The 16228-nt window shown below is 47.5% G+C and overlaps 1 protein-coding gene across 3 annotated transcripts in view; it reads left to right on the top strand.

Annotated features, from left to right (window-relative positions):
- The window catches only part of CD276 (CD276 molecule), a 66028-nt gene that overhangs the window by 29210 nt on the left and 20590 nt on the right, over positions 1-16228 (top strand). For all 3 annotated transcript variants that reach the window (XM_083712894.1, XM_083712895.1, XM_083712893.1), the window contains exons 2-4: positions 1971-2095; positions 11961-12311; positions 14223-14573. In XM_083712894.1, the coding sequence (XP_083569020.1) occupies positions 2047-2095; positions 11961-12311; positions 14223-14573 (751 nt within the window). In that variant the 5' untranslated portion in view covers positions 1971-2046. The remainder of the gene's footprint in view (positions 1-1970; positions 2096-11960; positions 12312-14222; positions 14574-16228) is intronic.

Below are 16228 nucleotides of genomic sequence, written 5' to 3' on the forward strand. Positions count from 1 at the left end.
GACAAGGGTCCGAGGACCAGGCTGAGGCAACAAAGGGAGGTCAGAACCCTTTTGCTTTTTACAAACAGTGACACTTCCAACTCTGCAGTTCTATGATTCTATCATTGGTATACTCCGTAAACCATTTAAAAGCCTATTTTGGCATTAAGCAAGATAGAAATTCCATTAGTAGTAATAACGTGTGCCTTACTGGTCTTTTGGCAATCTCCGACACAGCCAACGGGTCTTGCAGAGAGAGACTTTGTTTTGTTTCAGAGTCCTTGTTTTGTATAGTGATGCTGACTTGGCGACATCAGTGGGGCTGGGGATACTGCAAGACCACGTCTTCCACCACCCCTGACCATTGGCCCTGCTGGCTGTAGCTGATGAGAGTTAGATCCTGACAGTATCTGGAGGCCCACCGGCTTCCCAGCCCTGCTTTACAGAGAGAAGCTCCCTGCCCCAAAGAGATTCCAATCTAAAATCCGAAAGGGTCATTGGGACTGCAGAGGGATAAGCAGAGGCAGGATGTGTGATTATTTCAGGAGTGGTGAAGCTGTGACCCTCCTCCATTATTATCAAATAATGGAGGCATATAATTTGGACAAAAAAAATGGCTTCCAGGTAGAAAAATCAAAATTGGAAACAGAACTGTTAGATCCCAAAACTAAGACTCTGTCAAGAATGTATAACCTGCTGTTGAAATGGAACACTCAGGATGAAATGGTGAAATCTGCTATGATTAAATGGGCACAAGATGTTGGACATAAAATTATGATGGCTGACTGGGAACAGTTATGGACCACAGGTATGAAGTTCACAGCATGTAATGCCTTAAGAGAGAATATAATGAAAATGATCTACAGGTGGTACATGACCCCAGTCAAGCTCGCAAAAATTTATCATTTGCCCGATAATAAATGTTGGAAATGTAAAGAGACTGAAGGTACATTCTTTCACTTTTGGTGGACGTGCCCAAGGATTAAGATATGCTGGGAGATGATTTATAATGAAATGAAAAAGGTATTTAAATATACCTTCCTGAAGAAACCAGAGGCCTTTCTCCTGGGCATGGTCGGCCAATTGGTGCCAAAGAAGGATAGAATTTTCTTTATGTATGCTACAACAGCAGCAAGAATTCTTATTGCAAAGAACATCTACCCACACAAGATCTACCCATGAGGGAAGAATGGCAGATGAAGGTCATGGACTACATGGAACTGGCGGAAATGACTGGCAGAATCCGAGACCAGGGAGAAGAGTCGGTGGAAGAAGATTGGAAGAAATTTAAAGTTTATTTACAGAAACATTGTAAAATTAAGGAATGTTAGAAGGATGTTGGAATGAAGTCATGTGGTTTTAGCAGAAATGTAACAAAGGATTATGAAAAAATAGACTGTTAATTGGTGAAAGGAGGGAAAGTAAAGTCACATTATATTAAGATAAATTATAGGACAAAAACTGGGAAAGATGGAAAGGATTTGCTGAAATAGCTAACCGAACTAGAATACAAAAAAGGGAGGTGTGAGGAGGTCAAGGAAACAAGCAAATGAAAGATAAGTTATGGGAAGGTTTGTTGTGTGTTTTTTTAAATTGTTTCTATTTTTCTGTTTTCTCTCTCTTTCTTTTATTTTTTATTATTGTGATGGGTTGTCTTGTTTTTGTGTAATTTTGGTGTTTTCTTTTTCTTTCTTTCTGTAACCTTTAAAACTTTAATAAATATTATTATATAAAAAAGAAGAAGCTGTGACCCTCCATATCTTGTTAGACTACAACTCCTCTCATCCCTGACCATTGAACCTGCTGGCTTGGACCCTGGGGAGTTGGAGTCCAGCTGCATCACAGAGCAACAGGTTCCTCAGGTGTGCTTTGCCCCATCTTCTCTAGAAATCCCTGAGGGTTGTCAAAAGGAGCCAACTAATCCAGAGATGGAATCGTCTTTTGAGGAGTCAGCATTCATGGCTGATTTTTTTGTTCCTTTTTTCTCCTAGGAAGGTGTGAAGATTTGCTCTCCCTAAAATTGCATCCCAGTGCTCCGTCCCGAAGGGAACAAACATTGCAAGAAAGATGTGCTTCCAGTTGTGGATCGGTGGTCTTCTGCTGTCAGCACTGGCTGGTAAGGGGTTGGGATGCTTGTGGGTTTTGCCTCTGCAAGATTCTGTCCTCCATTCAGGGGCCTCTGATTTTTCAGGAGTGAGACCCAGACCTTTACACATATTTCAAAATACTTCCAGGATTTTGCAGGCTGGAAGAGAGGGGAAATTGAGGTTTCCTGACCATGCCCTGCTCTTTTTAGTCTTAGGTTTGTCCGCTGGTTCACAGGTGGCCAGGGATGAGAGAATCTCTCATCTGAGACCCTGGACAATGGCTGTCAGAGTAAAAAGTACATTGGTACCTTGGTTCTCAAACGCTGAAAACCTGAAAGTAAGTGTTCCAGTTTTCGAACGTTTTTCAGAAACCGAATGTCCGATGTGGCTGTCGGCTATTGTTTCCGGGGCGCCTGCACCAATCGCCTTGGTTTTTGAACATTTTGGAAGTCAAAAAGACATCCGTAACAGATTAAGTTTGGTGCTTTTGTTTTTGCTATTTATTTTGCGTTTTTGTTTTTGCGGCATTTTCGGTTAATTTGTTTTTGTGACTGTGCGGAACCCACTTCAGCTACTGACTGATTGATTGTGTGACTGCGGAAATGGATAAAAAAAACCCATCCAAACAATGACCATCATCAGTGCAGGTAATATTTTTGTTTTTTGTTTTTATCATCTACAATACTCTCTTGTTTATTTTATAGTGCAGTACATTGATTATTGCTTTCATTTTATGGATCAATGGTCTCATTAGTCTTTATGTTAAACTGCTGTTTTAGGGGTTGTTTTTAAAAGTCTGGAACAGATTAATCCATTTTGCATTACTTTCTATGGGAAAGCACGCCTTGGTTTTGGAACGCTTTGGTTTTGGAACAGACTTCTGGAACGGATTAAGTTTGAGAACCAAGGTACCACTGTACTGAGTTAGGTGGCTTATGAGCCTGATTCAGTGCAAAATAGCTTCATACATTAACTCAGGACTGAGGAACTCCAGGCAAAGGTACTAAGTTTGGGTTGCAGCCTTCTGCTCGCAGAGAAGATGCTCTAACCCAGGGGTCAGCAAACTTAACGCGCCTTGGGCCGGTGTCTCCAGCGCCGGTTGCGCGGCGGGCCAGTGGGCGGGGGAGCGCATGTCCATACGTGTGTGCATATGCTATTTCCGGCGCACTTCCGGGTTGGAGGAGCACTGGAAATAGCTTGTGTGCATGTGCATGGGCCTCCTCTGACCCAGATGTGTACTGGAAATAATGCTTGCGCATGCGCAAATAATGCTTGCGCATGTGCACAAGCTATTTCCGGTGCTCCTCCAACCCGGAAGTGGGCAGCCGCGCAGCGTATCGCCAGTAAGAGTGGGCGGTGGCAGTGGGTGGCGGGGGTCACCGCAGGCTGCATAAACGAGTCCCTTGGGCCTTATCTGGCCCATGGGCCTTAGTTTGGTGACCCCTGCTCTAACCACATAGCAACAGCCCATCCCTTATCTCCTCCCTTCCCAGGTTGAAAAGGAATATTACACAGGGTTTTGCATGTAGCTGAATAAAAGCTCAGAAAGCCAAAGGGGCAGCCCTCCTCTCTGGAGTTTATGCTGGCGTGGGAGACATCTGGAGGCAGAGATTTAGGCGGAAGCAGGAGGGGCCGCGAGCTAGACTTGGCAACATCCCCTGCATGTTCTCTGCTTGTATGCTGGTTTTGACCTTTAAAGCCCTTCACAGCCTAGGACTCCTCATGGGGTCTCTGCCATGGGAACATATTCACCCAGTGCTTTTCCAGCTGCACTGGCTCCTGGTGGTGTATTGGGTCAGATTTAAGGTGCTGCTTTTGACCTTTAAAGCCCTTCACAACCTAGGACCCTCGTACCTACGGGACCGCCTCTCCCAGTATGCCCCACGGAGAGCCTCAAGGTCCATAAATAGCAACACCCTAGAGGTCCCGGGCCGTCAGGAAGTTAGATTAGCCTCAACCAGGGCCAGGGCCTTTTCAGCAGTGGCTCCAGCCTGGTGGAACGCTCTGTCTCATGAGACCAGGGCCCTGCGGGATCTGATTTCTTTCCACAGGGCCTGTAAGACAGAGTTGTTCCGCCTGGCCTTTGGCTTGGAGTCAATCTGATTCCCTCCCCCTCTTTCTTTTTTCCTTTCTCGCCCTGTGAAGAGGCTGCATCTTAATGTTTTAATGTTGTATTTTAATCTTGTATTTTAAGTTGTATTTCAATCAACTTGTTTTTATTATTGGTTGTTAGCTGGTATTGGCTGGGCAGGGCGGGGTATAAATAAACTTTATTATTATTATTATTAAAAATCTGGCTTCACTTCGAGTCTCTGAGTCTCCCTTCTGTTAACTAACTAATTCGACATGAGAATGCAGAAAGGGGAGGTATGAGGAAGTCGGGAGGGTAAGGAACACGAAATTAAGAGTCTGAAATTATACGTGTTGTATGTGCTTTATTGTTTTATTTTCTTTGTTATGGATGGAAAACTGAATAAAAATTATTTGGAAAAAAAAAAGAGTCTCCCTTCTGACCTGCTGATGATCCAGCCCTGACGCTCAGGGGTAGGTCATCTGCTTTGCATGCCTAAGGCCCTAAGGCCCATCCCTGGAGATCTTCAGGTAGGGCTGGGGGAAACGGCCTTCCCGAAACCCTGGAGAGATCCTGCCAGTCCGTGCAGGCAGCACTGAACCAGGTGGACCAATGGTCTGAGTCAGCAGAAGGCAGCTTCTGATATTCAATTAGCTGTATGACTGGGTTTTTATGTAAATTTGGGATCTGTCCGGGATTCACACACACAGGAGTAGCCGTACTCTGCAATGAGGTTCAGTTCTCAGATAGAGAACTGTTCCTCATGATTTTCTTTCATGATGCTCAGCACTGATAGACAATTCACCTTGCAGCGACTGGATTCATAAAATCAGAGCAAGGGTGACATCTAGTGTGCAAATGGAGGAACTTCCAATCTCCCTCTCCCCCCCCCCCCCCCCGCTACATAATAAGGCGACTTGGGGAAGTCAAACTCGGAATTGCTTAGAAACAATAACAAGCCTGTTTAGTAATAAGCACTATGGGTTGTCAGACGCCTGTGCTTCCTTCCTCGCAGCCCTGCTCACCAGGCGAACTGAAAGGGTTCCCTGTAATTTCAGATTAATCAATCACTGTTTCTTAGAGAAATATTTCTGTATTTGGATGTATTTACATAGGCAGTTAAGGGATGCGGGTGGTACTGTGGGTTAAACCACAGAGCCTAGGACTTGCCGATCAGAAGGTTGGCGGTTCGAATCCCCGCAACGGGGTGAGCTCCCGTTGCTCGGTCCCTGCTCCTGCCAACCTAGCAGTTCAAAAGCATGTCAAAGTGCAAATAGATAAATAGGTACCGCTCCGGCGGGAAGGTAAACGGCGTTTCCGTGCTCTGGTTCACCAGAAGCGGCTTACTCATGCTGGCCACATGACCCGGAAGCTGTATGCCGGCTCCCTTGGCCAATAAAGCGAGATGAACCCCAGAGTCGGCCACAACTGGACCTAACGGCCAGGGGTCCCTTTATCTTTCCATAGGCAGTTGCTTCTGAACTTACCACAGTTCCAGTTTTGCTGGAGAACATGCCTCTGCTTTGGGTCACGCAGTGCATGATTTAACTATGGAATTAATTATAACAAGGTGCATTTCTCTTTCCAATGCAGCAATATCGGTCTTTTGGCCGTAGTAAGGGCACAGAGAATCCATTTACGTTGTCCAGTTGTCAAATCCCATATAGAGGGTATATAGTTCAAAATAAGAATAGCCTCTGAAAATTTTAGCTTTTCCGCACAGTCATATTTATATAATCCACTATGTTCTCCCAAGACTTAGTAAGTGCAGGACATTGTAAAAACCTGTTTTAAAGAAGCAATATCCTTATTACATCTCCAATAAAATGCTGTTCTAGACAGTCCTGTTCTAGACAAACGTAGTGGAGTCCAATAAAATCTAAAAATTGTTTTTTGTTGTATAAGTTGTAATTTAAGATCCATTGACACCTTTGCTATAGAAATTAAAACCATCGCTCATTGTCTAGTCAATCCTGGTTGACAGGTAAAGTATACATCCTTTGCTCCACCCACTTTTGTCTCCGGCCCTGCCCACTCCCGGCATGTGGCCCCCAAAAGGATGCCCAGAAAGAAATGCATCCCTTGTCCTGAAAAAGGTTCCTAGGCTCTTCTGCAGTGCTCAGATGACATAATTACAGCCATACCTCGAGTTAAAGTAGCTTCAGGTTGAGCATTTTCGAGTTGCATTCTGCGGCGACCTGGAAGTAATGGAACAGGTTACTTCTGGGCTTTGCCTCTCGCACATGCGCAGACGCTTAAAATGACATCACACACATGCGCAGAAGCAGCCAATCGCGACCTGCACACGCTCAGATGCAGGTTGCGTTTTGCTCAGGATACGAATGGGGCTCCGGAACAGATCCCGTTTGCATCCAGAGGTACCACTGGAGATGGATTCCCAGAAGATAGCTCTGTTGGTTAGTGCATGGTGCTGATAACGCCAAGATTGCAGGTTCGATCCCTGTATGGGACAGCTGCATTTTCCTGCATTACAGGGGGTTGGACTGGAAGATCTTCAGGGTCCCTTCCAAGTCTACAATTCTAGGATTCTAGGTCAGTGTTTGGCTTTTAACCGTGATGGCTGAATAGAGACTCTGTGTTCAAAGCTAGAGTACCACTGAATACCAGTTTCTCTGTGTAAGTGTGCGTAGAGGTCAGGGTGGGATTCCTAGAGCAGGGCTCAGCAAACTTTTTCCGCAGGGGGCTGGTCCACTGTCCCTCAGACTTTGTGGTGGGTCGGACTACCGTATTTTTTGCTCCATAAGACACACTCCCCCCCCCCAATTAAGGGGAAATGTGAGTTCGTCTTACGGAGCGAATGGCGCTGCGCAGAGAGGGAGAGCTGTGCAGCGCCCCTTCAGCGAAGCGCCTCTCCTGGCTTCTGCCTTAGCCACGCGCAGCCTCTTCCGGGCAGGGAGAGCCTTCATCCCACTGCCCTGAAGAGGCTTCACACGGCTATCACAGAAGCCAGAACAGCAAGAGGGATTGCTGCTTTCACTGTGCATCGATCCCTCTTGCTGTTCTGGCTTCTGGGATTCATAATATATTTTTTTCTTCACTTCCTCCTCCAAAAACTAGGTGCGCCTTATGGTCTGGTGCAACTTATAGAGCGAAAAATACTAAAAATACTATATTTTGAAAAGAAATCCCCCCCCACGACTCTTCCCTCCCATCTCCACAGCACCGAATGAGCCCTGGTGGCTGTTTACCTGTGCCTTGCGAGAGGCAGGGGCTGGCGGTGGCGGAGGGACGATGAGTGACGTGAAAGGGCTGGCTCCGGAGAGGGGCTGCTTAAAATGGCACTCAGCTCAAAATTGGTTCAACAAAGTCCAGCCCCCTTCCTCCTCTAGGCAGGGCGGGGAGAAACCAGGAGGAGGGAGGGAGGAGGTGCCGTCGCAGTGTGTGTCTGTGTGCAGCCTGATTGATCAGAATCCCCACACCGATCCACACGGCGATTCCTGGACCGTCCATGGGCCGGATCCAGAAGGCAGTTGGGCTGGATCCGACCCCCGGGCTTTAGTTTGCCGATCCATGTCCTAGAGCAGCGGTTCTCAACCAGAGGGTTACCAGATGTTGTTGGACTACAACTCCCATCATCCCTGAGCTCTGGCCTTGCTAGCTAGGGAGTTGTAGTCCAACAACATCTGGGGACCCACAGGTTGAGAAAGGCTGCCCTAGAGGAATCTGTTTGCCCCCTATGGGAAATGGGATGGCAGGCTTGGGCAGGCCTTCTGTCTGACCCAGCAAATCTCTTCCTTTGTTTTTGTCCGACGCTGTCCTTTTTTCAGGCTCCCCCTTCATCTGGCACAGAAAAGAGAGAGTAGATCCATGCTGCAAAAGAAACCTCAAGCCTTTCCTTGTTGCTGTCAGCCATACTTGATTGATGGATGGTGGTTGCGGGCTTTGCACCTGCAGTTAATGCTATTGTCAGTGTCTATTTGTCCCCATGCTGATTCGTTTCTTTTTTAATCAGGAAAAAGTTGCAACACCTCCTGTTGGGCAGCAGGGGGCAGCAGTGTTCTGCCGTGGCTCCTGACTCCTTTTGGTCCTAGTGCTGTGTTCTGGAGCCGAGAGGGTCACACCTCTTGATAATGCCACACATTTCCCCTTTGATTCCTTTCCACTGGATCTATTCCTGTGCACAGAGGGGCTGGAGGGAATCTGCACTGTGTAGGTGGTGTCATATTTAAGGTTAGCCTGGAGGACCACATAGTTCCGTATCAATGCAAGCAGGCCCTGGGCTGCCCAAGTGACACGACCCCTCTCTTGGCCTCACTGATGTGGTCCAAAGGAACAACAAACCCCTGTGTTGCAAACTTAACACAACAAACAACACAAGCAACGTGATAACCAGTATACTAGATAGCACTGCAATTCTTACTGCATAATATACCGTATTTTTTGCTCCATAGGATGCACTTTTCCCCTCTTAAAAACTAAGGGGGAAAGTCTGTGCGTCCTATGGAGCGAATGCAAGGGGGAGGCAAGCAGGAAAAGCCCCCAAGAGCTGCACACAAGCTTCACATGGGTCTTGCAGGCTTTTCCACAGGAGGGAGAAGGGACCGCCACTCCCTGACCTGTTTTGGGGTCTGGGGTCTGGGAAAGCTCGGGCTTCCCCTGTCCCAGCCCCACGGCTAAAAAGGAGAAGCCTGAAGCCCCCGGAGCGCAGCATGAACTGCCGCTGCGCTTTGGGGGTTTCAGGCAGCTATCCGCAAGCCTTCGGAGAGCAGCGGGAGTTCTCGCTGCGCTCAGAAGGCTTACAGATAGCTGCCTGAAGCCTGGAGAGTTGGAGGGGTCGGTGCACACCAATCCCTCTTGCTCTCCAGGCTTCGCTTTGCTGGAGAGGTGCCGCACAGTTTTCCCTCTCTGTGCAGCGCCCCTTCAGCGAAGCGAGAGGAGAAATGGAAGGGGCTTCGTTTCTCCTGCCGCTTCGCTGAAGCGCTGAGCAGAGAGGGGGAGAATTTTTTTCTGCCTGTTCTCTCCCTCCTATGGTCCGGTGCGTCCTATAGAGCGAAAAATAGGGTACATAATTTAGTACAACAAAAACAAAATGTGTGCACTTGTAAATTCTCTAATATGGTTACATATCCTTATGACCACTGCTCCTTGTGCATTTTTCTAATCTATGGGTTGTGCTGAAGAAGATTCCAGCGAAACAGTCAGATTATTCGGGATCACTGTCCTACATTGTTATTCACTTACTACTTCGGCACTATGAATGCCTAAAAAGTTTTACCGCTTAGCCCACAGGATAGCATCTATTACTTTCTTTCAACTATAGACTTATTATACTTCTATGGACTTTCAAAGATTGACAGACGTGTGTTCATTTGATTTCAAATATATTGGAGAATTTACAAATGTACACATTTTGTTTCTGTTTTTGTTGTGCAGTGGTACCTCGGGTTACATACGCTTCAGGTTACAGACTCCGCTAACAAAGAAATAGTGCTTCAGGTTAAGAACTTTGCTTCAGGATGAGAACAGAAATTATGCTCCAGTGGCGCAGCGGCAGCAGGAGGCCCCATTAGCTAAAGTGGTGCTTCAGGTTAAGAACACTTTCAGGTTAAGAACAGACCTCCGGAACGAATTAAGTACTTAACCCAAGGTACCACTGTACTAGGGATGCGGGTGGCACTGTGGGTTAAACCACAGAGCCTAGGGCTTGCCAATTGGAAGGTCGGCGGTTCGCATCCCCGCGACGGGGTGAGCTCCCATTGCTCGGTCCCTGCTCCTGCCAACCTAGCAGTTCGAAAGCACGTCAAAGTGCAAGTAGATAAATAGGTACCACTCCGGCGGGAAGGTAAAGGGCGTTTCCGTGCGCTGCTCTGGTTCGCCAGAAGCGGCTTAGTCATGCTGGCCACATGACCCGGAAGCTGTATGCCGGCTCCCTTGGCCAGTAAAGTGAGATGAGCGCCGCAACCCCAGAGTCGGCCACGACTGGAGCTAATGGTCAGGGGTCCCTTTACCCTTACCACTGTACTAAATTATATATATTATGCAATAAGAATTGCAGTGCTATCCAGTATACTGGTCATCGTGTTGCTTGTGTTGTTTGTTGTGGTCTGAAGGAAAGCAGAGCAATACACCTGGCACCAGATTGTGCTGAAAGGAGGTTTGCAGGGCACCATCCAACCATCTCAGAGACTCGACTGTGGACTAGTGTAGGTTTCCCTCCATAGCCTTCTTTCTCCTGAAGATAATCCACGAGGCAGCAAAGGTTTAGGACCAGAGTTTTCCTTCTCAATGGGCTCCCTTCCCAGGTTGACGAGCCCTGTCTGCCCTTCACTTTCCACTGCACAAAGGGGAGAATCTGCCTTCTTGACTGTTGGATTATCCACTGTTGATCTCATCTGCTCCATCCGCCAGGGCATGCCTTCACCTGCAGCAGAATTCCGCAACCCACCAAGGATTTGAGACCCAACAGCTATCCTCATCTAGTTTTGCCATCCAGTCAGAGCCATTTCCTGGGTGTGGCCACTGTCGCATGCTTCTGGAAGCCACAGGCAAGAGCTGAGTGCAGGGAGGGGGCCAAAGGTGGACAAACCACCCCAGAAGGAGCACGGCTGGGCTCCTTTGCCCCCCACCCCACCAAGCGAGGATAGCTGCCCTGCTTCCCAGCTTTGACTTGCTGAGTGAGTGCAAGCTGTGGTTGGCGTCCAACAGCAAACTCTGGTTTGCACAAACCAGGATGCAGCTAATACAGGCAATTCAGCCAAGAGAGGAGGGTGTGAGCAAGAGCACAAGCCTTGTTTTGAACTCACAGCTATCCATGGAGGCACAGGTCCAGGGTAGCTGTCTACCAGCTCCACCTGGTACACAGGCTGAGACCCTACCTGCCCGCAGACTGTCTTGCCAGAGTGGTGCATGCTCTATTTATCTCCCACTTGGACTACTGCAATGCGCTCTACGTGGGGCTACCTTTGAAGGTGACTTGGAAACTGCAACTAATCCCGAATGCGGCAGCTAGACTGGTGACTGGGGGCGGCCGCCGAGATCACATAACACTGGTTTTGAAAGACCTACACTGGCTCCCAGTACATTTCTGAGCACAATTCAAAGTGTTGGTGTTGACCTTTAAAGCCCTAGACAGCCTCAAAGACCCAGTATACTTGAAGGAGCGTCTCCACCCCCATCGTTCTGCCCGGACACTGAGGTCCAGTTCCGAGGGCCTTCTGGCAGTTCCATCATTGCGAGCAGCAAAGCTACAGGGAACCAGGGAGAGGGCCTTCTCGGTAGTGGCACCTGCCCTGTGGAACGCCCTCCCATCAGATGTCAAAGAGAAAAACAACTACCTGACATTTAGAAGACATCAGAAGGCAGCCCTGTTTTTAATGTGTGACATTTTAATGTATTTTTAATCTTTGTTGGAAGCCGTCCAGAGTGGCTGGGGAAACCCAGCCAAATGGGCGGAGTACAAATAATAAATTACCGTATTTTTTGCTCTATAAGACTCACTTTTTCCCTCCTAAAAAGTAAGGGGATATGTGTGTGCGTCTTATAGAGCGAATGCAGGCTGCGCAGCTATCCCAGAAGCCAGAACAGCAAGAGGGATTGCTGCTTTCACTGCACAGCGATCCCTCTTGCTGTTTTGGCTTCTGAGATTCAGAATATTTTTTTCCTTGTTTTCCTCCTCCAAAAACTAGGTGCGTCTTGTGGTCTGGTGCGTCTTATAGAACGAAAAATACGGTATTATTATTATTATTATTATTATTATTATTATTATTATTATTCCAGGGCTTGGTGTTTGTGTAGCCTTCCCTTTTGCTGCCGAAATCTCACTGCTGTGTGCCTTCTCTCCCCACATGCCTCCTTGCAACTAGGAGCTGTCGAAATCGTGGTCCCCGACGATCCCGTGGTCACCCTCTTTGGCCGCGACGCAACTTTGTGCTGCTCCTTCTCCCCGGACGCCAACTTCAGCTTGGACCAGCTCAGCCTCATCTGGCAGCTGACGGACACCAAGCGGCTGGTGCACAGCTTTGCGCAAGGCCAGGACCAGCTGGCCAACCAGGGGAGGAGCTACACCAACCGCACGGCTCTCTTCTACGACCAGCTGCCCAGGGGCAACGTCTCTCTGCTGCTGCGCCGCGTCCGGATTGCGGATGAGGGAAGCTTCACGTGCTTCGTCAAAGTCCAGGGCTACAGCAGCGCGGCCGTCACGCTGCAGGTGGCAGGTGAGAGGGAGGGCACCAGGGCTCCCCAGGGGCCATCGGCCACCCTCCCTCCGGGAGTCCCTAGGCCAGCGGTTCTCAAGCCTTCCCGCTGGGGACATCCTTTCAGAATAAAAATTTGCTCATGACTCACCAACATTTTGATCGATAAGAAATGCATTGTAAAACAAGCAGAAACAGCCTCTAGCAGTGCTCAGTTTGTAACACAGAACACAACTACTTTATAATATGATCACAGGACATCTAGAAAGTATAAAACCGTACAGCTACATATTCTGCAAATAAAAAATAATAATATTTTGATACTATATTGTACTATGCCCAGTATACCTGAAGGAGCGTCTCCACCCCCATTGTTCTGCCCAGACACTGAGGACCTCCTATGAGGGCCTTCTGGCAGTTCCCTCACTGCGAGAAGTGAGGTTACAGAGAACCAGGCAGAGGGCCTTCTTGGTGGTGGCGCCCGCCCTGTGGAACACCCTCCCATCAGATGTCAAGGAAATAAGCAACTATCTGACTTTTAGAAGACAACCCTGTTTAGGGAAGTTTTTAATGTTTGATGTCTTATCATGTTTTCAATATTCTGTTGGAAGCCGCCCTGAGTGGCTTGGGAAACCCAGCCAGATGGGCAGGGTATAAATAATAAATTATTACTATGATTATTATGGTTCCAGTTACAGATAGGTAGCCATGTTGGTCTGCCATAGTCAAAACAAAAAAATTCCTTCCAGTAGCACCTTAAAGACCAACTAAGTTAGTTCTTGGTATGAGCTTTTGTGTGCATGCACATAAGTGTATACACATGGGTGTATCTGAAGAAGTGTGCATGCACACGAAAGCTCATACCAAGAACTAACTTAGTTGGTCTTTAAGGTGCTACTGGAAGGAATTTTTTTGTTTTGACTATGATTATTATGCTATACCACACTGAAATGTTTAAATGTTGATTGGACTGGGCAGAGGAGGAATGGTGGAGACCGCCTCCCCATCCTGACCCTTCTAGGGAGCAGGAAGAGGAAGACAGTATAAATTGACAACAGAAGTTTGAGGGAGGTAGCAGCTCAGAGGCAGATGAGGGGAAAAGCTGGAAATCATGGGAGAGTCAGAGCAACACCAGTTGACACGTTGTCATTAGAAAGCATCCCAGACCCTCCATCTCCCAGAACCCGGCGAGCCTTAAAAGTAGGAGAACAAAGAGCTCGAAGGCTGAGGGCACGTAGCAGCACCCGTAGAAGGGATGAATGAGGAAGTGGGAGAGACGGGGGTGGAGATTCACTCGGGACAATGCTATTATCCAAGAGGCTGGGTTCTAGAGCCTCTCTTTGTAAAGACTGAAATAAAAAAGGACGGTAGGAAACTTTCCCTTGTCTTTATACTTTCCTGGGCAACCAGCCGGGAGCCGCTGAGAGCATCCTGACAGGTACATCACGCACTTTGAGAACCATTGCTAAAGGCTGAGTCCTGGTCCCCCTCCCCCATCTTACATTTAGTCCCTTACATTTCTTCATCAATTTGCAATTCTTTAAACAGAAAAAAGATCACAAAGATTCCTTAGCATTCCAGTGAAACTTCTTTGCTAATATATGCATTTTTTTTGCAAGCAATATAATGCATTTCAAATACAGTGGTACCTCGGGATGCGAACGGGATCCGTTCTGGAGCCACGTTCACATCCTGAATAGAATGTAAGACGTGCATGCATGAGTCACATTTTGCCGCTTCTGCGCATGTGCGTGACGTCATTTTGAGCGTCTGCACATGGCGAGCGGAGCGCAACCCGAATGCTCAACCTAAAGCACATTCAAGCCGAGGTATGACTGTAATGTGAGTTTTTTTCAATGTTACCTTCGTTGATATATGATAAGGGATGTACTTGCGGGCTGAACAGCATTCCACCTCCTCCTCATCTTCCAGCCTTCTACTCCAAGCCCAACTTGAACCTGGAGCCCAACTTGAACCTGGAGCCCAACAAGAACCTGGAGCCCAACAAGAACCTGGAGCCCAACAAGAACCTGAAGCCGGGAGACCTGGTCACTGTGATATGCCACACCTTTTCCGGCTACCCTGAGGCGACGGTGCTGTGGCAAGATGGCCGCGGCAACAACATAACGGAGAACATCACCACTTCCCAGGTGGCCAACGAGGAAGGCCTCTTCGACGTGCGGAGCATCCTGCGGGTGGTGCTGGAGCCCAACAGCACCTACAGCTGCTTAGTGAGGAACCCTTTGCTGCGGCAGGAGACCCACGCCTCTGTCACCATCACAGGTCAGCTGGGTGGGAGCAGGGAGGGGAGGATGGCTGGGGGCTGGCATGCTGCTGGGGGGCTCTGTGTGAGAAAGGTCTGGCTGCTGCTCAGGAAAACCATAGAAACAAGGCCAGGTGGGGAAAGGGAAGCAAAGAACCTAGAATTCTAGAGTTGGAAGGTTTGCCTCTTGCCAGGCCTCTGCAATGCAGGAATTGCAGCTCAGGAATCCCTATATATAAAATTAAATTTTCTGTTTTACAATTCAAAATACTCATTTTACATTCTTAAGATATCCATGACTTCCCTTCTTCTCTTTCTATGGTTCATTTTACATATCATAAACCCTGCATATTTTACAGAAACTATACCATTCAGTATTCCATTATTACATCCATCAAAACTTATTTACACTGTTGAATTTATCTTAATGCTGCCAGCGTTTTCAGCTGTACACAATTATTTCCCATATATTCAATAAACGTTTTCCAATCTTCTTCAATTCACTTTCAATATAATATTATTATTTTTACATTTTGACTTCCTATCCTTAGATCCGTGATGTTCCTGTTGTTTTCCTTTATCTGCTGCCACAGCTGCCATTTATTGTATTATAACTTATGTCACAGTCATTCATTTGTTCTCCTTCCTATTATTCAAATCCTGCTTGTGATTACATTTGAGTATAGCTTTTTTCTCACATAGAAAAGAACCTCCAGCAATGTTCCCATCTTTTTGATCTCTTATTTTTGCCGTCAGCTTCGCCATTCCTGCAGAGTCTATTATCTTTCACTTTAAAACCCATATTTCTTTCGTTGGGACTTCTTTAGAAACCTCCAGTGAATGAGCTTCAAAACCTTCAATGGAGGACAGCTCACCAGCTTCCAAGGTGGTCAGTTCCACTGTTGGACAGCTCTTACTATCAGAGAGTTCTTCCTAATGTTTGGTTGGCTAGTGGCCCATCTAGTCTTGTGCCCTGTTTGGATAGACAGGTGCTTGTAGAGAAACTAGCCAAATCTGCAAACATAAAATTTATAGCAATTGTTCTGCATAGTTCTGTCTCTGCCCCTATCCACCACCTGCTTGTGGCTGTCAGGAGTTCAGCCTACACTCGAGTAGGACCCTGGCAGAGACACATGCCCGACTGGCATGTTCTCTCCCTCCTGGTCGATCTTTCAGGAGCTTCAAAAGCTTTCTTCTGCCCGAACATCACAGCGACCAATGCCAACCAACACCGGCACACTTAGGGATCCATAGAGTTTGCGCATCATGGGTGACAGACCTCAGCAACTCAGCATTTTGGCTAATCTACTTTATTTACATATAAACACACACGGAGCACTGCAACATGGCTCCCTCTCTCTCTAGCATCAGACAGCAAAGAGAAAAAGAACAAAGGACAATAGTCCCACTTCACAGAACACAGTAACACAAATATCCTGTCTCTGTCACTTCCCACTTTGTGGAGTCAAAACATATACCGTCATGTGAAAGACAACAATCCCATGACGGCAGTCATGGAGCAGGAATTCTAACAGTGGCCTCTGGAAGGTTATCTAGAAGATAGTGTGGCCCCTGGACTGAAAAAGTTTCCCCACCCCAACTTTCACCCTGCCTTGGCTTTGAAAGCTGAAGAGGTGACCTCTCTCCCTGACTCCCTTCCTTGCACTTGGGCACA

This window comes from Podarcis gaigeae (genome assembly GCF_964106915.1).
Source record: "Podarcis gaigeae genome assembly, chromosome: 14".
NCBI lineage: Eukaryota > Metazoa > Chordata > Lepidosauria > Squamata > Lacertidae > Podarcis > Podarcis gaigeae.